This window comes from Notothenia rossii, assembly GCF_949606895.1.
Source record: "Notothenia rossii genome assembly, chromosome: 5".
Taxonomy (NCBI): Eukaryota; Metazoa; Chordata; class Actinopteri; order Perciformes; family Nototheniidae; genus Notothenia; species Notothenia rossii.
In genome coordinates this window covers 21,428,263-21,455,044 of record NC_136903.1, presented here as the reverse complement: position 1 = coordinate 21,455,044, position 26,782 = coordinate 21,428,263, and the positions used below count along the sequence as shown (strand labels likewise).

General features: G+C 41.2%; 3 protein-coding genes across 8 annotated transcripts in view; 1 reads left to right on the top strand and 2 right to left on the bottom strand.

The window, feature by feature from the left end:
* Positions 1-264: 264 nt before the first annotated feature.
* LOC307038514 (uncharacterized protein) lies at positions 265-6,470 on the bottom strand. The gene is made up of 4 exons (XM_079679968.1): positions 5,905-6,470; positions 5,570-5,769; positions 3,484-3,675; positions 265-3,102 (listed from the first exon to the last, which is right to left on the bottom strand). Exons 2-4 carry the CDS (start codon positions 5,760-5,762, stop codon positions 2,777-2,779), a joined length of 711 nt encoding a protein of 236 aa, XP_079536094.1. The 5' UTR covers positions 5,763-5,769; positions 5,905-6,470; the 3' UTR covers positions 265-2,776.
* A 100-nt stretch (positions 6,471-6,570) lies between these two features.
* Positions 6,571-17,698, bottom strand: accs (1-aminocyclopropane-1-carboxylate synthase homolog (Arabidopsis)(non-functional)). Of its 5 annotated transcripts, none has more exons than XM_079679965.1 (17): positions 17,589-17,698; positions 15,984-16,650; positions 14,825-15,582; positions 14,673-14,732; positions 14,516-14,586; positions 14,329-14,398; positions 11,748-11,814; positions 11,338-11,397; positions 11,074-11,171; positions 10,778-10,855; positions 10,487-10,587; positions 9,908-9,997; positions 9,755-9,800; positions 9,467-9,608; positions 8,435-8,577; positions 8,169-8,322; positions 6,571-7,426 (listed from the first exon to the last, which is right to left on the bottom strand). In XM_079679965.1, the coding sequence occupies exons 2-17, from the start codon at positions 16,621-16,623 to the stop codon at positions 7,008-7,010; spliced, it is 2,997 nt and encodes a 998-aa protein (XP_079536091.1). In that variant the 5' UTR covers positions 16,624-16,650; positions 17,589-17,698; the 3' UTR covers positions 6,571-7,007. The 5 variants fall into 5 exon arrangements, with proteins under 5 accessions (XP_079536091.1, XP_079536088.1, XP_079536090.1 ...); XM_079679962.1 differs by lacking the exon at positions 17,589-17,698 and adding an exon at positions 17,202-17,564; XM_079679964.1 differs by lacking the exon at positions 17,589-17,698 and adding an exon at positions 16,789-17,177.
* Positions 16,622-26,782, top strand: part of furinb (furin (paired basic amino acid cleaving enzyme) b) — an 83,037-nt gene continuing 72,876 nt past the window's right edge. Inside the window, exons 1-2 of one of the 2 annotated variants that reach the window (XM_079679967.1) lie at positions 16,622-16,740; positions 24,426-24,704. In XM_079679967.1, coding sequence (XP_079536093.1) covers positions 24,528-24,704 — 177 coding nt within the window. In that variant the 5' untranslated portion in view covers positions 16,622-16,740; positions 24,426-24,527. Of the gene's footprint in view, positions 16,741-18,119; positions 18,377-24,425; positions 24,705-26,782 lie in introns of those variants that run through there. The other variant, XM_079679966.1, reaches the window with a different exon arrangement.

Genomic DNA, 26,782 nt, shown 5'->3' with positions numbered 1-26,782 from the left:
GACCCCGAAGGCAAACTGGTAGGGTTTAGTAAGAGAGGATGGGGGAGAGCTCCATGGCACAGGGTTTAAAAAACAAAAGTGGGGATGCCAAATATTCTCTCTCCCTTTGTTCCCTATTCATTCCTCCTCTCATCTTCATCCCTCAATTCTGCATATTTCCTCAGCGTTTTTGACTTTGAACCAAACAGCATTAACCTGTCAGGAAAGTTACAAATGTTCCGAGTGAATTATGTAAACCACAGGGAAATAAAACTGCAAAAGGCATCAAGTTTTCGCTTTATTTCATAATTCATCATGCTCCCACATCGAGCCAAATAAAAATTGACTTATTAAGTAGTCCGACACATTCTGGCTCAAAATCCTCTGAAATATGCTACAGAATATTAATCACACTTTGTCTACCTCACAAATAATAATCAAACACAAACAAACACTTTCCTTTTTTTGGTGATTTCATTACTCGTCAAATGAGAGCAGTGTCTCCTACATTTCACTGGATTTCATTGCAAGAAGTAAAGCAAAAGATGTTACACCAGCACCACCAAAAGGTAAAGCTGAAAACAACAGCTTGCTTTCTTTACCACAAAATAAATGTTACAGCACAACACAAATCAAATTCAGGATGCTTCACCATTTTAGCAAGCAAATGTATTTATATATCTCAATGAACACTAGCATACAGGAGCAAAGAGAAGCACATGCATTATACTGGGGGATGAGATAGTGTCAGTGCTGTAATTGGTAGAACATGGCTGTATAATTGATCTCTAATTGATATGAAGAGCAGTGGTTTATCCCAGGTTGTGTTCTACAGATGCTGCTGTCTGCGGGCAGAAATCGCTGGCGGCCAACCTCAATCTTGCTGCCATCTTCTGATTGATGTCGCTGTAGAAAATGCCCTTCAACAATCAGTAGCTACAATCTCTCTGTGTCTATCAGGCCCCCTGTATATCTGTGCCTAACATCTTCTACCATTCATCTGTCATTTCATCTTTTGTGCCTAAACATCTCACTATCTTTTTCTTTCTATCTCCACATTGATTCCGCCCGTCTTTCTCTGAAGGCATTCTCAACCTTTGGTCGTTTTTCTCGGGAAGGTGAAAGAGCAGCGTTTGTGGTGGTGGAAGGGATAAATTGAGAGTTTCTTTATGACAGACTGGCAGCCATAAAAGACTGCATGCTTTCAAAGGCCAAGACAACACCCTCAAGGGGGGGGGTGAAATAATTTAGATGAAAAGGAAATACTTTTCAAAAGTACTTTTATTTCAGAAAGAAAGTGGCACACATATTCTCTTAATTTAACAAATTAGGCTTAAAGAGGATTCTTTTAGGATTTAGCATTGAATTAAAAATAACAGTCACTGCTGAGAGGCACAGCTGGACTAAAGTGGTGAACACACATTGAACTGAATAGGTTTGAAGTTTGGGTGAGGAAGCTCTTTAGAACCATTCTGCTCATGGATCGAGTGCCGATGCAAGACGACCTTCAAGGACATTCCCCTCATTTACACAGCAATTAAGCACTACCCTGTTGGTAAATTGAAAAAAAGACAAAAATCCTCTGTGGATTTAATAACAAACTCATTACCAGGGCCCAACAGGGCGGAACTGCCTTTTAATTAGAGCAACACCTGATTAACGCCCAATTAACAGAGCCAGAGCCACTTAATTCTCCCCCACTTTGGCAGGTGCAGAACATAAACATAAGCCGTCCAGCGTCAGAGTGCTTCCTCTCCTCCAGGAAATGTGTGAGAGAAAAGTAAATAACGACTTTGGAGGCAGTCTGTTGTCGGGTGGTCCACATGCTCTGCATAGCTTGGAACTATGTTGAAAATGTGCTGGGTAGGTGATTCAAATAGCTGATATATGTAGGACTGGCTGGAAAAACCTTTGCTCCACTACACTTGCAACTCCTTAAACAGATGCAGGAACACTGCCAAGCTGTCAACCATCATGCTCAGCCATATGAGCTGATAATACCCTCTATGACAGACACACGTTAATAAACGTCTCCAACTTTTATTCAGTTGTGGAGGACAGCACATGATCAGCATAGTTAAACTACAACACAGGATATGACCGATAATAGATAATAAAATAAGGAATAATTAAAGTGATATTTCCATTTGTTGTATTAGCAAACACCTTTGTTTTACCTTTTATAAGAAAAAAAAAAATCTAATGTTAAACATACGTGTATTTAACATACATCAACAACTTGACAGCTTATACAGAAACATTGAAGCACTAGTACTTTAAAAAAAAAAAAATAGTCCAGGTACAAGCTGGATGTTTTGTGAGTGTTTTGATAACATAAATCGGACACAAAAAAACTAAACAAAGCTGGATCTGATTCTGGCCTGGGAGCACACCTGGACAACAAGCACCAGTTTACACATATACTTTGTCAGACAACAATTGTCATCTTACATTTACCGCCCAGTTAACCAGCCAGTATTGTTGGTCCTTAGTGTGTTTTACTTTTGAGTCAATACTGGAAACAAAGTGGAGAATCAGTGCTATGATCAGCTCTTGAGAAAGCTGAAGACTTTCAGGAATCCAACTTAATTCCTCTGGCAAACACTTGAACTCCCAACACAGTTAATCAATATTCAGTCTGGTTGTATAGATCAATAATAATAATGATTCCCAAACAGGCCTCTCAGCTTGATGCCGGGGCTCGATCAGGCGAGTGAGACACGAGTGTGAATTGCTGGTTCCTCATTGAGTCTGTGTTAGTAATGTGTAACATACACATTATCATTCATTTCCTCTGTCATATCCTAATTTCTGCACCCCACTCAAGGCTATTAGGAGTCATGTTGCTTATGCTGTTTCCAGGGTAATAACCGTCGCTGAAAGAGCGTTTAGGGGCCTTAAGTTGAGAGGAAATCCGCCAGGACTCCACAGATTTCTCTAAGTCTGGCAGGATGTCAGGCACAACAGCTTGCTCAGCCATAAACACTATTATCTCCACGACCAACAGCAGGACCCAACCTAAGGCCCCTAGCCAATAGGAGGAGCCGAGGCTGGAGAAGTCCTGACGGATTTCTTCCCTGTGCTGATAGGTGAAAAAGGACCAGCTGAGGAGGAAGAAGAAACCTAAAGAAAGAGGAGAAAATCGAGTCAAATCAAGTATCATTGGGGGAAAAAGAAAAAAGTCATTAAGGTCAATTATTACGTGCCTGGAGCTTTAGAAAAGAGTTTGTATGATAATGAACTGCAATTCCAGGGAAAGTTAAAAGTGTCTGTAAAACACTGCTGCACTGCAGGGTATGTAAATGAGGAGTACATGAAAGACATTCTGGAGAGGTAGGTTTGACATGAACTACACAACCCAAAAGGCTATTTGGAGGTTAAATGGAAATGGGGATATGTTTTACTGCTTTACTAGGAACACATAGGTATTACAACTAATTATGAATAAAAAAACATGGTGTGTGGCTCAGGTTTCAAATGTTCTGAGCAGTGTCATGGTGTTACCTGTAGAGGCCATGGTGAACAGCAGCAGGGTGGTGGGGTACAGGGCCTGTCCTGCCATTAGGAGAGAGCGAGTGTTGGAGTAGGAGCGCACCGTCTCAGATGTCCAGCAGAGGGCAAACACCAGACACAGAGCTCCCGTGCTTACAGCCATCAGGAAGGAGAGCACTCCAAACACTCTCTCTGCCTCCAGGGCTGTAGGACAAATGCACAGTTCAAAATGAGAAAGGTAATGATTGATCATAACTTTAATTTACGTTTCTACTACACTGAACAAAAATATAAACGCAACACTTTTGTTTTTGCTCCCATTTTTCATGAGATGAACTCAAAGATCTAAAACATTTTCTACATACACAAAATAACCATTTCTCTCAAATATTGTTCACAAATCTGAAAAAATCTGTGATAGTGAGCACTTCTCCTTTGCCGAGATAATCCATCCCACCTCACAGGTGTGGCATATCAAGATGCTGATTAGACAGCATGATTATTGCACAGGTGTGCCTTAGGCTGGCCACAATAAAAGGCCACTCTGAAACATGCATTTTTGCTTTATTGGAGGGGTCTGGGGGGGTCCGAAAACCAGTCAGTATCTGGTGTGAGGGTTAGGGTTAGGGTTAGGGTTAGGGTAATGTTGTGAATCGAGTGGCCTGTGTTCATCGTCCATAACATACGCCTGCCCGTACCATAACCCCACCACCATCTTGGGCCACTCGATTCACAACATTACCCTAACCCTAACCCTAACCCTAACCCTCACACCAGATACTGACTGGTTTTCGGATCCCCCCAGACCCCCCCAATAAAGCAAAAATGCACGTTTCAGAGTGGCCTTTTATTGTGGCCAGCCTAAGGCACACCTGTGCAATAATCATGCTGTCTAATCAGCATCTTGATATGCCACACCTGTGAGGTGGGATGGATTATCTCGGCAAAGGAGAAGTGCTCACTAGCACAGATTTTTTCAGATTTGTGAACAATATTTGAGAGAAATGGTTATTTTGTGTATGTAGAAAATGTTTTAGATCTTTGAGTTCATCTCATGAAAAATGGGAGCAAAAACAAAAGCGTTGCGTTTATATTTTTGTTCAGTGTATGAATAGGCAGAATGTTGAAGTGAAACATGTTGTAAAAGGGAAACAGCTCTGCATAAAAGTGAAACCAAGAGGGTAAAAACAAAAGTTCATGCAGAGTTTAGGTAGTTTTCCCGACTGCAACATTCTTTCTGAAATTCTGATTTGCACATAAAAAAAAAGAAGGAAGACATTTTACTTTTGTAACAATGACCAGCAGATTGTTTCACTTGATGTTCTGTTACAAGGGGCATCCCCATATCACATATTTCATAGTTTATTTACTGACATTATTAAACCCACCTTATGGCCTATGACTAATCAAATAGTAACAAGAATCACTACTCCAAAGCCCTGCTGGTTTTGTGATTGATAATTTGCAAGTTGTTGATTTGGTCTCTTGTCTCAATTATACTCTACTACATATATTTATATAATATTTACATTTGTTTTTCTTCTAGTGGCTAAACAGATATTTACCATTTAACCTGAAACTTAAACATCCATGTACATTTGATCTTGTGCTTGTAAAGTGAGGGGGGTTGACTTTGACCACATTATATTCAATTAAAAAGTGGGCTGGCTTAGTAACAGTGTCAATGGAATACAACTAACAAGGGATACTATTTCTTATAGTTATGGTTCTGATAGTATCCTAGCTGACCAAGATTTCAGCACATTTGCCTCCAACCAAGACTTGAGAAACTTGTGGAATTCACCGCTCTACAGGAGCGAGCTCTAACATGTTTACAGCTACTGAGAAGTTCCTCTGCAACCCATGATTTCTCAAATGATCTGTATGTTGATCCTCTCGGGATACAGAGGTGTAGAGAAAAAGGTACACTGAGGATCAGTGCCTTTCCAAAACAGACAAGTATATTCCCTTAGTAATCATGCTGCAATGCTACTGTATGTCAGACTGGACTTAACCATGAGTGACATATTTGGACAGATGACAAATTGCATTTCTTGACTAGAGTAAAATGCCAAACATGTAAATGCTTGATGCTCACCGCTGAAGTCATTGCCACCTATATGATTTGTCTGGTCACTTGTAGTGTTATTCCACTCTGTCCAGAGTCCCCTCTCCTTCAGCCAGAACGGTGTCCAGACTGCGTAGCTCACACACAGGCAACCTGCCAACCCCACACAGGACTGAGAGAACCTGAAGCGACTTGTGGACTCCCCCAGCTCCAGAAACTTCATATTTTCCCTGGCAGGGAAAACAGACAAGACAGGAGGAAATTAATATGTTATTATTACATTGAAGTTGAGCAACCTCCTTATTCAGTTGATGTACAGTAACTCAGTTTTAATAATGTCAATTGTAATTGAAGCACCATCTTACCTTTGTTGCTGTAGAAAACAGAATGGTGTCAGGAACAAAACTGTGCAGTATGTCTGTGTACAGGTAAAACACTTCAGGAACTATAGGATGGTTACTGCTGTACAAACAGAGCACACTACTTGTAGTGCTCAGGACCACACGCCTTAACTCGCAAATCAAACCGTGCAGTGTTTACTCCGCCTCTGCTGCAATGGAAACTCCCCCAGACAGACGTCTGAATTCCCCCTGAACTCTCCACTGCGACCCACCAGCTCACACTGTGCAGAAAGTGAAAGCACCAACAACTGCTATTCAATATTGGAGGAAGCAGACGTTTGTGTATAGCTAACATAAAAAAGATATATAAATAAATAAATGGATGTTAAAAAGGAAGTTGAAATCCCTTGACATTTGAGTGATATTCTGTAACCGCAATATAGCATGTCAAATGTAGAAAGTCTGTGGGGGTGTCAGAGTGTCATCATCCGTGACAAAACATTTAAGGAAATCCCACTCGCTGTTGCTAACAGTGAGATATCAGATATCTCACATATTCGTCATACCACCCACTTCCCTTGCCTCTGTTGCAACGGAAGGGCGCCCACAAACTAAAATAACTTTCATACAAAAAAAGATAGTATATAAATAAAAAATAAAAACATGAAATCCAAATAAAATTGATTCAACTTAAGACATACTAATTCATTCCTTTAATCACAGTTCATTAACTATAAAGAAATGCATAGATAAAATAAAGTGCATATCACCAAATAATAAAGACGTACAGTTGAGAGTACGATCAAAATGTTAAACAGTACAACATAACTGATTTTGGTTGATTAACATTTGGCATTCATTTAGATTTGTAAAAAGACTAAAATCGTTTCAGTGTGGATTACAAATAACAAAAGGCTGTTTTTCCTTAGCAGATCAAATATAAGGCCTCGAGTTTCAGAAAGAAAGTACTCTGTTCTGTCCTTCCATGCTGGCCTTACTGGCTTTTCTTTTCTTCTTCTCTCCTCTTTAGTCAGTTGTTTGTGTCAAGCTGTTCACTGTAAACGCAGGAGGGTGAAGTATTGCCTCTTGAAAGCTGGCAGCTACGTTCGTGCATGTTTATCCTAAGCTTAATTCCCGGCTCTTTGCAGCAGGGCCTTGAATACATCAAGAATCTCTGGGTCCTCCCCAGCAGACAGCTCTGGAGTGTTTTTCTCCAGCCAATCGGACGAATGGATCTGGTTCCTGAGGGTGCCAATCAGAGAGTCCAGACTGTCCGCGGGCTTTGATGCCTCGCGGTCCAGCAACACTAAATCCTCCGTGTCCAGCGGGTCTGTGTCAGGCACAGAGCTATCCTTCTCCTTGGGCTGCTCCGATGACTTGCTCTGAGGTGATGATGTCGAGTTGACAACTGCAGCATTGTCTGAATCTGCACCGTCCTCTCTCTTTGGTTGTTGGCTCTCCTCACTGGCCGCTTTGACAGAGAGGGAATCAGGGCTGATGTTTTTTTCTTCAATTTCTCTCAAGGCTGCATTCATTCGCTTCAAACCTGACACAACGCAAAAACATTAACAGAACAAGTCAGTTACTATTATCCAATCAATACCTAGTTCAAGACAACAAAGCAGGAGGTTAAATGGAATAACACTAACCGTAGACTGAATAAATGAAATAATACATCAAAATCAATGTCAAGTTTAAGGCAGAAAAACTTGAAAATAGATTTCAAGATATAGCAGTAGAACCTTTATTTAGCCAGGAAAATCAATTAAGAGCAAATTCTTATTTTCAATGAGGACCTGACAGGAGGCAAAAGGCTACCTGAGGGGATGGGGGTTGGGAGGAAGAACATAAAAAGAAAGGCTCCGAGCAAAACAGAACCCAGGAGACAACACGATGACACAGAGCAGAGATGGCAGGCATAGCAGTTAAACATATAACATATCTAAAATAATACTGCTGGAGTTCAATCAGTCATTACAATAATATAGAACATTCATCCATTCAATCATTCATTCATGGTAATGCATACTATAGGAGAGGTGAAGACATTGGTAGTGAGCATCAGGCGAAGCAGCTGCATGTGTGCACCAGTGTGTTTGTAATAGTGTCCCTGACGGAGCGGGGGGAGATAAAGGTGTCCATCTTCAAGGTTTTTTGTATGATATTCCAGCTATCAGCTGCTGCAAGCTGAAAGGCGGAGCAGCCAAAGGATGTGTGGGCTTTGGGGATATAAAACTACATTTATAGAAGATGAACAATTAAGAGGGCATATTAAACTACAGACTCACCGAGCTGAAGGTGGTGCTGTTGGTCGGAGAAGACAATGCGGAACCAGCCGGGTGTTGAACAGTAGAAGGCCTGACCAGCGCTCAACACCACCTTATGTTGGAGGAAACGCCTCCACAGGGAAAGCTCCTCCTCAAATGACGGCTCTCTGAGGTACTACAGAAAAGAAGAGACAAAAGTGACACATCATATCTACAGTACAGGTCGCACATACAATAGAGTCGGAGTAAGAACTGAAGACATCTTAGCGTGGCATTCGTCTCGGTACCTTTCTGAGGTCAGCCCAGACGTAGAGCGCAGCAGGTCGGTCCAGGTAGGGGACGCCCATACTCTGCAGCTCTCCTGTCAGGTAGCTGTGAGCGGCTTTCAGTCTGCACCTGTTCTTCGGTAGAAATTCCTCGCTGATCCACTCTGAAACACGGGAGTGACAATAGGTGGGTGTGAATTAAATGGAACAAGTCTTTGTGCAGCAGAACCCTGCTGTGCTCCTGTCATATCAAAAGGAAGCCACGAAAGCGGGTGATATCTGGAGGAAGAATGAAAACCGCTATACAGCACATTTGAATTATTGAAAAGCTTGTTTCCAAAATGAACGGATTTAGGAATGTTAACAAACAAGCCGCTTTGTACAAGGACAGCTGATTATATAAGTGTGAATTACAACTCATCTTTACCAAAAGGGGTTACACACATGTCTTTTTTTTTACCTTTATTCACCAATTTCATAATACACATGTAGACATATGGAGGCAACAGCAGATGTCATTGAATTATAAATCATAAACAAGGACACTTTTACAATAGGAAAAGAAGAGAGTGTGAAAACAATAGTCAGAGCGAGGGTGAGCATTTTGTTTATTATCTTGATAAATGTGTTTACAAAAGTGATAAGTAATGTTTGAACTCATTTCTATCTATATGTGTATTGAAATAAACCTTATCTCTATAGTTGCGCAGAGCTGACGGCAGACAGCTGATACGAGTTAACACTGGCCCAATGTTCTCTTCCATGAGAGGTCACGGTGATAGAAAGTCTCTAAACATAAGAGACAGCAATGATACTGCCTTGCTTATCATGTGTTAACAAACAAAATGTCTTGCTTATGATAAATAGTGAGGGTGAATGGCTATGATAAAGAACCTATGGTAATATATAATGTGACTACAATGTGTTATCGTATTGCTCAGTTTCTGTTCTCATTGGACAAGCTCCAAAACACCTTCAACCTGGGACGTAACTAGATACTTTGCTCATTAAGATATCATTCACCAAAAGCACATGTGAATCTTGGATCCATACCTCTGTCCTGAAGCAGTTGAGCTACCTGGCGCTGTGTGGTTCCAGAGATACCGTGGAAGGAGCCCAGCTGAGCCAAAGCCTCCACCAGGTCTCTGTTCTCAGTGTACAGAGTGCCGATTCTGAATCCTGCCAAAGCAAAGTCCTAGAAAACGGCAAGAGGTGTGAATGAAAAAAGAACGCCGAGAGCTAAAAACCCACTGAAGAAAGTCTGAGACGTCCCTGTGCTGTGAGCAGGGATATCAAAGTCTCACAATGTCACACTCGCATGCAGCCCAGCACAGTACGTACCTTGGTCATCCCCCACATTACGTGTGTCCTCTGTGGGTCGGGCAAACTAAAATAAGTGCACACCGTTAGCAGTTAAGAGGCTGTCTTCGGCCACAGTCTTTATGATTAAGTGTGTAATAGAGTAATCATGCAGAGGTTAGGTTCATGAAGTACCTGTCTATACTGAGGACGCTGTGAAAGGCGACAGATTCATCAAAGACCGACAGCATGTACACTTCGTCCACGATAGTGTGGAGCTCATTTCTAAAGAGGGAAAACATGGAGAGAAAGATAAGAAAAAAAAAGAATATAGTGGAGCATTAATAAATGGTTTTATACTAGTAATGATTGTTTATGACAAAAGAAAATGCAACAGAAATGTAAAATAGTCTCCTCAACATCCTGCGTCAGGGTAAAAGCACTGTGGTTTATGGTTACAGCAGCTCAGTGCCTGCAAGCGTCTGTGGTGGGAATCTCTCTGGCATGATCATTTAGAAAACAATGGATGATGCAGGAGACCCCTTTGCTCATGGCTGCACTTGAAAATATGCTGATGGTAAGGAGAGGTGATAAAACTCCATCAAGAGCGCTTGATATTCCACACATGGGACAGAGCTCTCGGGCCGTAAAATAAAGAATCAACAATAGGAACTGTTTGCAGTGCTTTTGGCCATGTGCTTAAAGGAGCCAAAGGACTGCCGAGAGGATTACAGTGTTAGGCCAGAGCTTGAGATAATAGCGGGGCAAACACACCTTTTGGCAAACTCCAAGAAGGCAATCATCTCTTCCGGGGTGTAGATCTCAGCCAGAGGATTGTGGGGGTTCATCAGGATAACAGCTTGGATGGTTAAACCCTAAAAGAGATGGGTAGTTTCTAAATACATTTAAATGTGTTTTTCATCTTTAAAAATAAAGCAAATCACTGAGGAAACATAGAGTATCCAAGGTTCTTTTCTAAATACAAAGCATTGTTTGAGTGGTTTGGTGTTTCTTTAAATATTCATTCGGGGTAAGTGCTTCGACACAAATGCAATCATAGCTTACCTCTTGTTTAGCCCTCTCTAAACCTTCTTCTAGTTTGCTCACAGTAAGGTGGAAGGGCCGACTGTCTTTGCCATCACCCTAAAAATAAAAGAACACAACACAAAAATAATCAATTGGAAATCTGACGATACAACTTACTGCGCAAGATCCCATGATGTTCTTTAATGCAATGCCAATATCATATACAGTATGTGAGACACAGTATATTTAATCTATATCGTAATGTAACAACAACAAACATGTTGAACACCAACACATAGTAAGCAATCCAAGTCAATCCGGCTCTCTTTTCTTACCTCACAGTCGAGAGGGACATGGAAGAGTTTCACATCACTATACAATTGTAAATCTTCAGTTATAACACCGTAGAAAGGAGTAGAAATGAGAACGGCATCTGCAACATAATAAACACAAAGACCATATGAAATACAAAAACAAATACATTAACACCCATATGGGTATTTTCATTGCTAAATTAGAATGAAATGTACCAATAGCTAGATATGATCATCAAAGTTTTAATTTCATATTGTACATATTCACACAAGTGATTGATTTACCATGAACGTTTGGAGTAACTGGTCCACTTTTCAGGCTTAAATTGCTATTTATGTAGCTGCCTAAATAATCATGTTGAGGAAAAAGTGTTAGGGTTATATGATTATACTACAACTACCCCATGCTTTTATATTTAATACGATGAACATTTTCAATAGGAAAGGCAAGTGTATTTATATAGCACATTTCAAAACAAGGCAATTCAAAGTGCTTTTGAAAGATGAAAGACATTAAGAAACATTTGATGAAATGACATTTAAAAACACTCATTTAAAAGCAAAGATACATGAATAAAAGTAACAAATACAAAAGCAACACAAACAAACTTCAGCTGCTTTAGTGGACATATTTGTATTCATTCAGTATAGATATGGAAGCATTGTGTTTTTATGTCAGTGTCGTCTGAACTTACCTTGAGGGTCACAAATTACTGCAGCGATACACGAGAAGAGGGAGCCACAGCCATTCATCACCACAACCTAAAAAAAAACACACACACACACACACACACATTCACCGTGTTGTGAAAACCCAATTAAGGCACAGAATGAGGCTGATTAATTTGCCACATTTTCATCCACCTGATACAACAGCCATTCATTACATCTGCAAATTAAGTTGTTTAAACAAGAAAAGAGATATTTTAGTTCAGGAGCAGTACTTAGCATCTTTATAATCATTACAAGTTAATGAGATACATTAATTAAATTCACTGCCTTCATTTGAGGGAACGAATGGCTGTTATCCAAATTCTCTTCTGAAGCAGCATTATAAAACATTTTTTTAAATACTTATTTGTCAGTAATTACATAAATTGCTGGACATCAGTATTAGTCATGGGAACAGGACCTGCTATCACAGATGGGCTCTACATTCCAATCTAGATGGACTGGTAACACAGAGGGTCTCTAATTAGCACCCGACACATGCCAAATGCAGGTTAATGGTTGGCTCTTTGGTGGACAGGGAAAATGTTGTTTAAGTTGCTCATAACGGCTAGGACTGTATAAAAGCTGCGCTATTGGCCTTGGAACTTTATTCATTTTGATTTAAAGTTGAAGTTGTCATTCAATTCAAGTCTGTATAAATGAAAATATATTGATAGTATATTATTTGCATGTTTGTGCATGCATGTCAACAGTACCATTCCAACCTCCAATCCCGAAAAAGAGGGCTCCCAGAAAGCCAAGGTGTAAAGCCAACACTAATATTCACTGTGAATGTAATGCTTTCAGTTTAGATACATCTAACAATAAGGACATACTAAGTTTTCCTTAGTTTTGTACCTAGTATACTGCAGCATGCCACTGTGCCAGACAGTGACATATTTTTATTTCAGACCCTGATTAAGAACTACAAAATGAAAAAGGAGTATTTTAAAGCCTGCTCTCAGATAGCTTCATCGTGATTAATTTGACCAAACTGACTCAAAAGGTAGTGCTTAAACTTTAGTCCAGTTGCCCAATTAAAAGGCTGCAAGTTAATAGGTGAGCTCTAGTTAATTTATTTCCCCTTTAATAAGCCCCGAGCCTGTTTTTCAGGTCTCAGGCTCGAAAATGACATTCCCAGAACAAATGACCATATCTTCCCTTCTAAAAGGGTTAAATGAATAATCTTTTTTCTCAAAGCAAGGTTACACCTGTGAGTTGGATGTAGAAGTGTCAGAATCAATATAGATGTTTTTATTTTAAAGTAAATTCAGATTGAACACATTAAAAAAATGCAAATTATTTTGTCCGTCCAAAAAAATTAATTACTTATAGTGAAACCCACCTTTGAATGATGGGATGGTACACTAAAAGCTTTAGCAATCCAAAGTACAACATATAATAAGTACCCTGTATCAAGATTGATGCAAAACAAGTGAAATTTTACCTTTTTAGAGAGATTTAGCACAAAACAAACACCTCTGGGGTCATTTGGGTGGATTTTCCATATCTCTGGCCCCCCTTGGTCGATTTTGCTGATCTCTTTCTAACCGTCAGAGCCAATGGAATCGAAGGGAACTCCCACATACTCCTTATTTGGTCATGTGTGTGTGTGAGACTGGCGCATAGCCCATAGACCGGAAGCTGCAATAACTCTGGTGGCTACCATTAGCAGCTAACTTTTACTCTCCAAGTTTTACATAAAAATGGAATTATGGATTATAAATTAAAAAACATATTACCCAGAAACATTATCAACCTATGGATTAGCCGATCCAGCCTCGTTTTTTCCCGTTTTAATGCCATTGAACAAGTCTTTTGATCAGATTGACAGCTACGGTGAGACGATAAGTAATAAGGGTATATTTTATCTTGAGTTCTGTGCTAAAGTGCGTTAGCATTTTTCGCTCAGGGGTCATTTAGATGCTTCTTATGAGACTTGTGTTTTGTTTTGGTAAAAATAGTTTGTATCGTCAGTTAGCTGAGATTATTCCCGTTAATCTGGTATAACACATTAATAGGTTCTTAAATATTAAGATGCCCTGAGACACAGTGTCGGGAAAAGAAAAAAAAAGCCGGCGGGGCTTTGGGGCTTAACAGGTTAAAAAAAAAGTAAGGAGACCACAATGTTAAAGAATAATTAATGAATAATTCAACATCTTATTTTAATTGCTGGTTTAGAAGCACATTATAGTTAAAAGTAACATGTACGTTAGAGTCAAAAGTGCAAGTCATTCTGAAAATAGTTTCCTTACAAAGGTTTAATTATTAATGAATTCATGTATATGTATGTTGTAATGCACTAAGTATTAGTGCTCAGTAGTTTAAACTCTTGAGATGATTTCTGTATTTTGCTTTTATACAATATGTTGTGTGTAAATGATATGCAAATGTGGCAACATCTACACTACAGTCATAATTTACATGTTGCAAATATTTCCTTGTCGTATCATGCAAATATTTCCATCCGTCATATTGTGGGGGAAGTGCAACTGCTTGTGTTTTACAGACTTTTCAAATTAGTTGTGTTACACTCGAGCAGCAAAAGCAATAATCTTCACTCACGTTGTCCGCCTTCAGTGGGTTTGGAGAACTGCAGTAGTGAGTAAGGAACTTTGCGACCTCCTCTCTTAGGCTGAAAGGGAGAGAAATGGAGAGGTTAGAAGAGGGTTTTACTTTAAAAGGTCTTGTTAAAATGAAACTTTACGACAGTCCTCTCATCTGAAGCGAAAATAAATGTCCAATTACTTACAATGTATGTCCCCTCCAGTCTGAATACTGCAACAATGATGGGTCAATGTGTAGCATTTCAGGCCTGGTCAGCTGTAGCAGAAAGGAAAATGAAACTAATTTGTGAATCCAGGGAAAAAATCTTTTAAATTACCAGGATGGGGTTTCACATTAATTACCCGCGTAAGAAGAAGATCATAGCATAGTTTGTTCTCACTGGTACCCATGTTGATTATACCCTGGAAGCGAGAAAAGTGTTTAAGTGTCATTCTTTGCGTCATCAGAGCTGTCTGACAGCTGCAAAGCCAATTTATTCATGACCCAGACTCACATCGGGGTTATCTCTGTCGTGGTGTTTGTCCAATCCATATTGAGCAAACCCCTCCTGGAGGATGCCCTGATGCTGTCGGATGATGTTACCACGGTTGGACAGGTATAGGCTAGAGCCAAGAGTTCCTGCTCCTCTCTCTATTGCCAAAACATTCTGGGACATTTTGCAGGGCTTGACAGATGTAGGCGGTATTGACTTTATCGTTTCCTGAGTGGAAGCAGCCAGCGTTGTGGGAGCTTCTGAAGGCAGCTGAGATAAAGATGATGAGACAGAAGGGGCGGTTGTGGTCACCACTGAGGCTGACAGATGAGGTAGGGCTGAGCAGGAGGGGTCATTCGGTGTTGTCGCAGCGGTGGGAGCGGCCTGTCTGACAGCAACCAATGCCCCTGTGAGCATGCTGAACAGGCGGAGCTCGTGTTGGCGCTCCTGTTCTGCCCTCTTCTCCTCTCGCTGTTCTCTGCGCTCCTCGGCTTGCAGCTCTCTATCCAGACGCGCTTCCTCCAGGGTGAGAAGGCGCTCCTCTGCTGACTGCTGCCAGGTCAGGAAGTTGGCCAAGGCCTTATCCAGGCTCCTTTGACCGCTGCATCTAGCACCCCCAAGGCCCCATGATGATTTGCCATAAAGGCGACGCTTCCTCTGTCTCACTGAAGATGGGGTATGAGGGCCATTCTGACTGGGCAGCTCAGAAGTGTCCCTTGGCGCATGATCACCACCAACAGCCTGGGTGGCAGGACCGGCAGTGTTCAGGTCGCTAAAACCTGCAGACATGAACAAAATATGTTTTAATTACACGTATAACCTGATGTTAATGACAGATTAGATCCAGCACCAGACACTTTGTATGCTGCTATGGACAGTCTTGCACTAATGTAAATTTCTCAAAGGTATTGAAGTGTTTTTTATATATCGATTGTTGTGCTTTTATGTATGTCTTAATGTGTGCATATGTATAAATGTGTCTGTTGATTGTGTATGTATATATACATATTTTTATATATATTTGTTTTTGTATTCGGAATTGTGGGATCTCCCTGTCTGTACACACAAACTGAAAGATTGACAATAAAGTTCACTTTGATATTATATGATATAGTTATATATCATATATCATGTATATTATATACATAGTCTTAGTAATTATAATATCTGAAATGACTACCTGAGGGGGAGATCCTTGCATTTGTGGAGCTCTCCCCTCGGCACGGAGAGTCCTCTTGCCCCAGTAGAGACTGCCCATCAGTTTCCTGTTCATCTCCTGACCCATAGTACATGTCAGGGGGGGCAACACCTGAATTCAGCATGCTCTCCTCCACATCTTCACATTTAATGTCCAACGGATCTCCTGGTTTTGGGGGATGACCAAACAGAAACCCCCCTGAGGAAGAAGACCCAAAGGTGACTGTTGGGACCCCCTGCAGGAATGAGTCAGGCCCGTCAGGGCTTTGAAACACGTGTTGGGCTATGACAGCTCCCCCCAAGGAGGAGTAGGTAATAGCCGGTCGGTTCGCCAGCACCCTATCCATCACATCATAAAACTTCCATGACCTAATTTTGTGATTGTCTTTAATGCGACGGTACTCCAGCTTCATCTTTTTTATCTTTTCCCTGCACTGGTCCCCGGTACGACAGACGCCCTTTTCCCGCAGAATGAGGGCTATGCGGTCAAATACACGCTGGTTTCGCAGGGAGCTCTCCAGTTCAATCTGCACAGACTCATCGGACCACAGCTGCAGCAGCTCCACTATCTCTGGGTCGGTCCAGTTGCTGCCTCGCTCGTGCCTCCTCCCTCGAAAGTCCATGCTCCAAGTTACAGGACGTAGGCTACTCTGCAACACAAAACCATGGGGAAATATAAGCAGCTTACCTCTGTCAATACCACTTCAGGAATACCAAGACAGTGACATACCTAGAAAGTGGTAAACAACATTTATATACACCCTGTTTAACCTCATGTGGTGCCTCACCGTGAATAATACGTGCAGCTGTTCGGAACCAGATTGTTATAACTGTCGCCCCGATGCAGTGTCATCTACGCCTTATGTCCCGGCTGGTTAACCCGGTTTGGACTGGTTTAGAATGCTAAAGCTTTATATAGCCGGTTCTAAGATGTGTAATGCATTATACGGAGAAAATCTGTAACAAGTTGGCGAGGAGGGGAATAGACCGAACAAAGATATGTACATCCGGGTTGACGGCACATGCGTGCTGTCCTTATTCCGGGATAACTTTGTTCCGTGCTAAAGCGGGGCTTCTGAAAACGGTCTGGATTCACTTGTACCAGGCTGTTACGGGTAGACAGCAGTCAGACTGAGAGCTTTCTGCTATGGCCCCCTCTACCGTGCGGTGTGCAAGTAATGAGTGTAAGTCAAATACTTACCCAGAAGATGGCAGTCACGCACAGCATTACGACTCAGACGTTTGTGAAAACAAGGATGTGTGTTTTGAATACAAGCGTAGCCCAGAAATCATTTGTAACGATGAAACAACAATGAAAGAACTTGAATAAAAGCCTTAGTCAAATCTATATCGTGAAATATAAGTCAGTTGTTTAAATAAATCATTTGTAGGCCTATTCTAATGTTCGGGATTTCATGAAAATGTTACACAGCAAATGTATTTATTTCAGCTGCTTAAGAAGATGAACCGATAATATCTAATAAAAAATCGGATTAACGTATCCTTGGGTTAGTTAATTCCTGTTTATTGCCCTATAGAAACAGAAGCCGCCCATTTGAACGACCACGGTGATACAAATCGAACACACCTCAGTCCAGTCGGATCAAAACGTGACGTATTTCCTGGAGAATCTTGGTTTGTGGCAGTTTGTTGTCATCTTCATCCAGTAGTGAACCGTTATAGTATTGGCATGTAGCCCCTTATTCTCAAATTTGTATCTATTCGTGTATTTACTTTTTCGTGTGTGAAGTAATGCCAACATAACGAAACTCTAGCCAGCAGATCGAGCCATTTAAAAGTACCCTTTAAAGAAATATAACTGGGTGCGACCGCTGAAGTTAACTGTCAAAATATCGGCAAGTTGTTGGCGGATAGGAGGCGAGACTGGAGAGTTGATTTCAGCACTTTTGGAGGAAGATGGGTGTGTTCGGCTTGCAATATTATCTATCTCCTGGACCAAGTAGAGGAAGTGTAGCCTCAGGTTGGATGCAAAGTTGAAAGTGAAGCCTCGGGAGAAGAGGAGTCTCCGCCCGGAGGAAGAAGGAGAAGATAAGGAGGAGACATGACGTCTGGCTCCTCATTGGCATCTTAGGTTTTTTTTTTTAAAGCCACGAGTTACATGTGTTCAAAGCAGGGAGGGGAACTGTGGCAGAGTGGGTGGGAACAATGGGACTATTTGCGGAGAGCATGAAGGCTGTTTTAGCATAAAGTCTCTGCCAGCGCTGCCGATCGCTGTGCCCAGTCTTCCCAGTCAGGTAGACCCTTCCCCCAGTGTGGGTTACAGGCTTTCTTTATCCAGTAAAGGTGGACCTATTTTGTTGAAGGAGACATGACTTGAGCAGCTTCGGTCCGCTTCATCTCCGAAGTTTATTGCTGGTAAGATTACGGCATGTGTGTTGTAACTCTTGTATTTAGTGAGTATTTGAATGTGAATTTAAATTCATCATCTGCTTTATTTTCTGTCTCTTGTGTGCACACACTCTCTCGTTTGCCTTGTCTCTGTTACTTATTCACCCTAGAACCTTAATAGGCTTAATCCCCCATCAAGTGCAAACAAATGCTGCAATACCTTCCACTTAGTTCTGCTTCTCAGGCAAGGCAGATATGTTTGGACTATGCACAATTCCCCTGCACACTGGCATTAGATATTTGTGCCTATTTTAAGAAAAGCAAAGTGTGCTCAGTTTGAATCAGCCCGCTGAAAAACTAAACACAAAGTGATCTAATGCATCCTATCTTCTACTGGCCCCCTGCTTATCCTTGTTAATTTGTTTTTGTTGTTAATTGAAAGTGTAAGTTGTACTGGATCTACAAGGGAGAAGTCAAGGTCACCAGCAATTGAAGCAAACTGCACAGCTCCAAGCTTCATTCTCAATTGGATTACACCACCTCACCGCATCAAAGATTAGGCTACCCTATTCAACTCATCTTTTTGTCTGTCTCTGTCAGGCATACAGATGGCCCAGGCAAGTTAGGAGATTCAAGGTATTAGAAGAGTTTGTCATGCATCATATTTTTGTTGCTAGAGGAAGCTGGATTTAGTAATTCAGATAAACACTCAGACACCAACTCTCCAGCTCTGTTGATCCTCCACCGGCATTGACTTCAACAATACAGGTAATCCCTCAGTATTGAGCTCTTACAAGCACAGATTTTACAAGAAGCATACAACAGGAATTCAATTCAGTGGAGGAAAAATAGTTATAAATACCAAGTTTTCAATAATATAGCTCATCTATAACCTATGCCAAAGTGTTGTAAACGAGAAGACGTTTGACACACGGAACAAAGATTGCCTGTTAAAAATTGAGTTGGATCTCTCTGTGGGACTTCACATCACTTACAGAATGTATTCTTTCTCCTGGACACATTGCTGCTGCTGCTGCTGCTGCCCTAGACAACATTTTATCAGGGTTGTCCATCTCCGTTGCCTGTTGGCAGCGAAGATGGATCATGCTTTAGTGGTGGTACTCTGTCACGGTGTTGTCGCTCACTTCAAAGTGTTCTCAGAGGATCGCCATACAGCTCCCTTCCAGCTGTGTACTGCTGTCCTGACAGAGCACAACATACAATGCTTCTGGTATTCCAATCACACTCTTAACTTTTAGCAATGTTCCCTCTCAGCAGTTGATGCCTGGCTGTCAGTGGTACTTCACAAATGGTGCAGTTCTCTCCTGTGCCTTGGGTTTTATGTAAGAGGGCATCCCAGAGCACATGGTGGGTGTAGATCTGGCTGGTGGGCAGCTTGAAACAAAGCTGGAGGGCAGCATATGGTCTGTCACAGCTTTGTGTGCTTGTCATTACAAATGGAAATCGTCTGGTCACCCCTTTTAAAAATTGAGTAGATGTGTTATGCCGTCACATTGTGTTTATTGCGCCTCTATTGAGTGATACTAATGTGGAAGCATTTACTAGATTGCATGCTTTATGTTTTACACAACACATTTTCAAGATTGTACATGTTCATGTAACTCTAGGCTTCTGCTGCTGTACACGAGGCAGTTGTTCTGGTGAAGCTAGGGGTCAAGTCAATTCCCTGGTCATACACATTTTCCAGATGGGTAAGAAAATCTAATTGGACATTTTCCCCAGCACAAGACCCATTTGTTTCCCACTCTCTCTCTCTGCACTACCAGCACTTTATAAGAGGTAGATCTAGATGTGAGCTATGATCAAATCTACTAATATGGAGGAATTGGTGACATTAACCGTTTAACCATTGGTATTTTAATCAGCAGTACTAAATCATATACATTAATCACTTTATTCAGCTACAACTCACCAACACTTCTAAGTTAATACCAAGATGGATGTTGGAGTATGTTAAAGGAGCTGGCTAATTACATATTTATTTGGCAAGGATCCCTCAAATTTATTTAAAAAAACATTGTGACAAAAATGTTTCACGAGGGCAGAAATGTAATGGTTGAGCAATAAGCTTTATTATCTAAGAAGGCAGTAACAGTAAATATATAATAAAGTTGATGAACAGTACACTTGAAATGTAAGTATGACATTGCTGGCAAACATAAATTCCAAATATGCCACAACTGCGAGTCAATTTTAATCTGTGATAACTATAGAACAGTAATAAACCTGCTGATGTGTGTGTGAGTGTGCGTGTGTGTGGGGCTGTAGCTGTAGGTCACAATGCAGTATAGTATAATACAGCTATTAAACATCAGCAAAAGGTCAACATATTGATAACAAAATTGGCAAAATACTAATCTAGTATTAATGTCTTCATAATTATATCACTGTACACCAAAATTCCCCCCAGATCTTGTTACATTTATTTTCATGCAATCCTTTTTCAACCGTCTGGCTCACAGCAGCGGATCTGAAAGGCCAGTGTTCCTCAAAGCTGCAAGTCTGTAGATTATTATTATCAATCAGCGCTCTACACTGCTGGATATTCTGTTGCCCACAGGCTCAAATGACGATATCAAGAAGACAATAATGATGCACACAGACTTGATGCATTTCTGATTCGTTTCTTGCTTTCATCATGGCGCCGTTGAGTAGTGAGGGGGCTTCACAGGACAGGAATGACTGTTGCGAGTTTCCTCATCACAGTGGCGTTCTTTTGGTCACTGAGCAGCTTCACGAGGGCCGTTGGCGGTGTAGTGCGCTCCTCAAGTGCGCCTCAGACGCAAAGGCGAAGAGGATGCCTGTAATGAAATCTTTTTAAAAGAACTTCCAAGCACAGTGTTTTGAAAGGAACTACGGCACCTGTTGTTGCTGATGCTGTTCGGTTTTCTTCATTTGAAACTCAGGAATATTTTTGATCAAATGTCTCACGATCCTTATCGAAGGGTATTTGGAGTTCAGCGAATAGCTTAAATAATTCAAATGTTTCCGTGTTATATGAGCATACCACAGGTCACTTATACACTCCTGCATTTCCTCTGGCTCACTTACTCAAGTGTGGTACTCATTTCCAAAGAAGTTATGCAACTGATATTCTATTTTCATTGTAGTCTGGATCCTAAAGTCTGAGGTTCTCCAGTGGTTTGAAGGGTGAGGTTTCGTCTCATTTTAGCCCTTTGATGTATATTGTAAGCAGCCTCTTGTTAACTCCTCTCCAGGCTGTCTTTTGAGAGAAGGTGTTTTGGGCGTTGTTTTATTATGTGCTCGTTATTTTCCGCAATGCCATGTGTGGGAGGGATACCCCCTTCTTCCTCCTCTCCCTCCATCTATTCCTCCCCCTTTTAAGCCCTCTCGGTGACAGCACACCCCCTGCTCCTGTTTTTGTGACTCCAGCATGGCATCTAATGAGCTCAGAAGAATTGCACCACGGGAAGAGTGACAGCCCCTGGTCATGTTTCCAACACTTCTCCTGCTGCTCCCCAAACTCACCTACTCTTAAAAGCCTCTGTGAAGCAACGGGACATATTTAGGGGGAAATGAGGGTATTCATAAGCAGGGTGTAATTGTTTCAGTGAATAAAGGGTAAGGGCATCCTGTGTGTAGTTCTGGGAGATATGAAGAAAATCACATACAGTATCTCAATATTTACTTACAAATAGCTGAATGTCAATATTGTGACCAAGGGTAAACTATTAGTGCTTTCACTAAACATTTATACAATTTAGGATTTTGATAAATAATCATCAGTAATGTAAGTTTATTGACTGAATGTGTTAAGGCGAATAATAGGAACAGTGAAAAGAACAGTCCGTAAAGTCAATATCAATTTTACTATCCAAATATTGATATAATATTGGTATTATTTTACCTAACCGTACATGAATATTGGTAATAAAGTTTCCTACAATGTTTTTTAGGGGGAGATTCTAGGGCAAATACAACAGCTCACCTGCAAACCAATTACCTTGGGACATTTTAAATTTCTAGCTGCCAAGCTATAAGCCATTTTTAAATTAAAGTTAGTGGGTTTAATTTTCCACGTCCACAAGAAATATTCAGTTATTTGACAAGAACCCTTTTCACTCTGGAAAATCAATATGGATTCACTCACCAAAAGTAGTTTAAAAAAAATTAAAAAGGTTAAGCAATTGTGATACGTTTCACCCCTGTTTCTAATTGTTTTTAAACCTACTAAGTTCATGATAAGATAAACATGGACAGTGACAGGCATTTTATCTCTGAGCTGTTCCCTCCATGTCTGTGCTGTTTATTGTCTGCTATCCACAGTTTTTACGTGCCATCTTTACTCCAGTATCGTGGTGTCAGGAGGTGTCTCGGCAAGGAGATGAACTGCCACCTACTGCCACAATAATCACCACTTAATTGGAGTGCACTGTTAAAGTAAATAGTTTTTTTTAGTTGAGTCTAAACATACTCAGTGAAACAGTCTGCTCCGCTGCAGGTTTACTTTGACGTGCAGAAAAAATCAACTCCTATTGTTTTTCAAAAATCCATTAACAAGTCTTAAAGTCTTAAGTCTCCTAGCATCCCCCCTAAAGCCTGAACAGTTCATCACACTCCACAATTTGAAACTGTTTGACAGAATAATCACAACACGGATACATTAACAAGAGCCATAAGGGAGTGGGGATACAAATGTTAATTTGTCCTGAGAGTGGCCATGGAGGAGAGAGCACATGGTCATTAGAATGAAAAGGGGTTTATCTCCCTGGGAGCCTGAAACTGCTGAGCAAAGATCTGCCTGCTTGTTCAGGAAATATCTCGTGAGCATAACTGAAAGTATGATGTAAAGTCATGGAAACTAAAATCCCATTGAGCGCTCAAAATAAAAGGGATTGTTTTTACGGCAGCAGGAATGTGCTCAGTCAGTTTTTACCATCAGCTGACATATTCGGATATTACTGCCATCTCTAAAATGAATAATACTGGATAGAACATCCTGCCATCACGACGAGAAGAACACCCAGTCCATGTGCTCATCTCCTACCCCCCCCCCCCCCCCCCCACATCATACCCCCCTCTGAAACTGCTAAGAAGGTTTATATTGGAAATTCAATGTCTTTGAATTTTATGACCTCTAATAAAATCCAGCATAAAGTATGATTTAAATGTGTTCAATTCAAAGGGCTTAGATTGAACACTTAAACGAGCTCCTGTGTCTTTTGACATTGGTGTAGAAGGGATGGACTCACTGAATGGCACTTTAATGATACGTTGTCAGGATCAACAGTGGGAACGGACAAGCATTTAAAACCTGCATCACCTCCTTCCTCTTCATCTTTCTTAGGATGGACTGATTAGCAGATTCCCACATCTTATTATCTTTCTTCTCACTCAGAGCCAGTTAACCTACCACAAATCTTCCCTCTTTATGTGTGACTTACGAGCTCCTTTCCTACGACTCAAAGAGCCACAAATCAAAGGCCTGCTGAATGCCCAAGCATAAAAACCTTTTTCTCTTTTGTACTTGTGCTCAAATTACGGTCCTTTTTATCACGCTTGGTATTTTACATTCCTATTAAAATATGTACAGTAGCCTCTCATACATAATAATTGGTTGGTTGAATTAAAACTTTGGAATATCCTAAAACTAATAGCAGCGTTTGAGCGAAAATGTAAATGTCCTCCCCCTCAGACACTTTGGCCTGTCTAGTTGCCACAACTCGCTGTGTATCGGTTTGCTTGGAGCTCGTCCTGTATTGCAGCGACAAGCCTACTGTATATCATTATCATACATTACCATTTCAGGTCTAAAATGGAAGAGGGAGGATTGTAAAATAATTTTGTGTTTGGCAGAACCTCACGTCTGTTTCAACCTAATATTTTATGCTTTGCACATTTTTTTCCTCTGAGTTTAAAAGTGGACAGTGAGCTAAGTATGATGCATGGTAATCTCTGTGGGTGTGCTGCTTATTTCTGCTGCAGTTTTTTCCTTATTTTCTGAATGGCATCTGCAGTATAGGTTACTCCAAGAGGGGACCAAGTTGAGAAAGCCAGTCTGTGTTTATATCTGCCTCTTTCCTCTCATCTCTAGGACTCTGTTCCACTTTCCTGCTGTACGGTGGAGCAGCCCCACTCTGCCTGGGAAGCAGTGACAGAAGGACGGATAGACTGCCCGTGAAGTCTTCTCCTTTTCATGGATGCCAGGGTGGCCCTGCTGCACTTGTGGACAGCCCTTGTCCTCCTGACAGTGAAACTGAAGTGGATTGATGCTGCAGAGGTCTACACCAACACCTGGGCCGTGCAGATCAATGGGGGGGCAGAGGTGGCGGACCGCATCGCCAGGGAACATGGATTCATCAACCACGGCAATGTAAGTCCCTCTTATAACATGTACTGGGGTGGTGTCTAATTAACCGTCTATATCTGAGTCTGTTTCCACAGAAAACGAGGGGTTGTAGGGAAACATCAATGTTGAAAAACAAACTGTTGCACATCAAAGCCATGCATCAGACAGCCAGACGTGACCCCTGCAGGCAATCCTGTTTTTGCACCGGATTGCAAAAGTGCGGCCTCCTCTTCTTGTATCTTAAGTGGGGCAAGCATGAGTTCCGAACTCACTTGCAGACTGTGGTTGAGTCTTAAGAATAGACGGCAATAACAAGGTTGTTTGCGGGGTCTTGAAGAAGGTTGTTATATTTAATTGTGATGCAGGTAGTTTAGTTTTAGTGCCGACACTTAAGCTCCTGTATTTGGTAATGCCAAGTGATTTTAATTATATATATTTAATATATAAGAGCTCTTGTGTCATGACAGTTTACAGACAGGTGAAAAGGGGGGGGGGGGGGGGGGGTGGGGGGGGGGGGGGAAGAGAGTGACTTATCATTCTTTCAGTGGCATGCTAAGTCCCAAAAATGTGCTGAGGGCTCAGCTTTTCCATGTGTGCTCAGCGGTTGACAGTGAGCCGCTATGTGGTCCCCTGTTGCTCCACTTGAGACTTGAATTCATTTGCATGCGTCTTTGTGGAGCTGCCTGATAGCTGCACACGCCACTGAACAGCCTTCTGGATTGCTTCTTAGTAGGTGCTTCTGCATACCCACTGTTCCCCACCTCAAGTAAAGAGGATTTGAGAGGTTTGCTAAATTAATTTTGGCTTATATTTGCTTTCTTTATTATGTCGCAGATAGAGCTTTGTCTTGATTGCAAAGCCAGATGTTTTTACTGTTGTCACATGGGTTTATAGGAAAGCTGGACAAAAGGAGATGTGTGTCACTAAGTGCTCTTTCTCATCCACCACATAATATGAAATTATATCCATGTGACTTAACATTGAGCCTGTCTGAAGGAATTATGTACTGCTTTGATCTGGGGTTCATTCAGTATTTATCTGTGTAGTGTAGTTGTTCTGACACCTTGGTAAAAAGTGCATTCTACTGCACAGTGAGAGAAAGTCTACATCAGAGTGTAATGGCCCCGACATTGACTTCTACTCCTAATTGCTTCTGTTACTTCTAGATTTAGAATCCATCTCTATTCTTGGTGAATTGGGTTGAATGAAATGTTAAATATTCTGTTCACAGAGCACACATACATATTCTAGACAATCACCCAGGGACACACAAGACTGTGGAGCAATGCAAAAAAAGCCCTCCTTCCTCTGAATCAGGCAATTCTTCTTTCTACCCTATTCCCCTTACATGATCACTTTCCCTTAAAAAACTTTTATGGCTTCTTCTCCCCTGTTTATCTCTCCCGCCCTCATTTCAACCGAGCCACAAAGACGTCTCCAGCCTCTATTCTGGCCGTTAAAACCCAAAATGATGTGGAGATTTATAGTTTTGTTTTTCCCTTCTTTTTAATTCATGATGGAGTCAAATGAATAGAACTAGAAGCAGTCACAGGAATGAGTCTTCTTAGACGGCTGTCACTGAATTTCTGATGCCATATGGCAGCTTATCATTTCTGTGCGCCTGACATTAAGCCGCTCAGGTCCTGGATCAGAAGTGTAGCCCCAAAGTGGGTCTTTTAAAAAACCTCCGCACCTCACCCCAGCCAACCTTTCCGTGGCTCTGGGTGCATGACACCACAGCCCACAGCCTCCTTCACAGATGTGTTGTTTATTTCCTGAAGAAATGATGGAGCTCCACTTTGTAGTTTTGATGTGAGAGGCAGAGATTTCAACAGTGGATATAGGTGTCTATGGAGAGTGCGAAGATGGATAATAGGAAAAAGTAGAAGTAGGAAAGGGGGTATAAATAATTGAGATAATTAACTACTTCGCATTGGGAAAATAAGAAGAGTAAAAGTGAGACATGGTCACAGCAGAATGGCTGTGAATGTGTCTGTGAGAGGTTTCTCAAAAAAATAAGATGAAGGGAGAAGCTAAGAGAGTGTGTTATTAAAACTGAAAAGCATGAGTGCAGAATGACAGAAAGGGTGAAATTTGGTTTT

Bases quoted from the DNA above. Each gene is read 5' to 3' on its own strand.
- accs (XM_079679961.1), bottom strand. From the start codon at position 16,853: ATGACACTGCATCGGGGCGACAGTTATAACAATCTGGTTCCGAACAGC. The intron at 11,398-11,747 runs GTAAGTTCAGAC...ATGATTATTTAG, and splicing joins AGTAATTTGTGACCCTCAAG to GCAGCTACATAAATAGCAAT. The intron at 7,427-8,168 runs GTGAGTCTGTAG...GCGTTGTGTCAG, and splicing joins ACAGCACCACCTTCAGCTCG to GTTTGAAGCGAATGAATGCA.
- LOC307038514 (XM_079679968.1), bottom strand. From the start codon at position 5,762: ATGAAGTTTCTGGAGCTGGGGGAGTCCACAAGTCGCTTCAGGTTCTCT. The intron at 3,676-5,569 runs GTGAGCATCAAG...TTTGTCCTACAG, and splicing joins AGGTGGCAATGACTTCAGCG to CCCTGGAGGCAGAGAGAGTG. The intron at 3,103-3,483 runs GTAACACCATGA...CTCTTTCTTTAG, and splicing joins GTTCACCATGGCCTCTACAG to GTTTCTTCTTCCTCCTCAGC.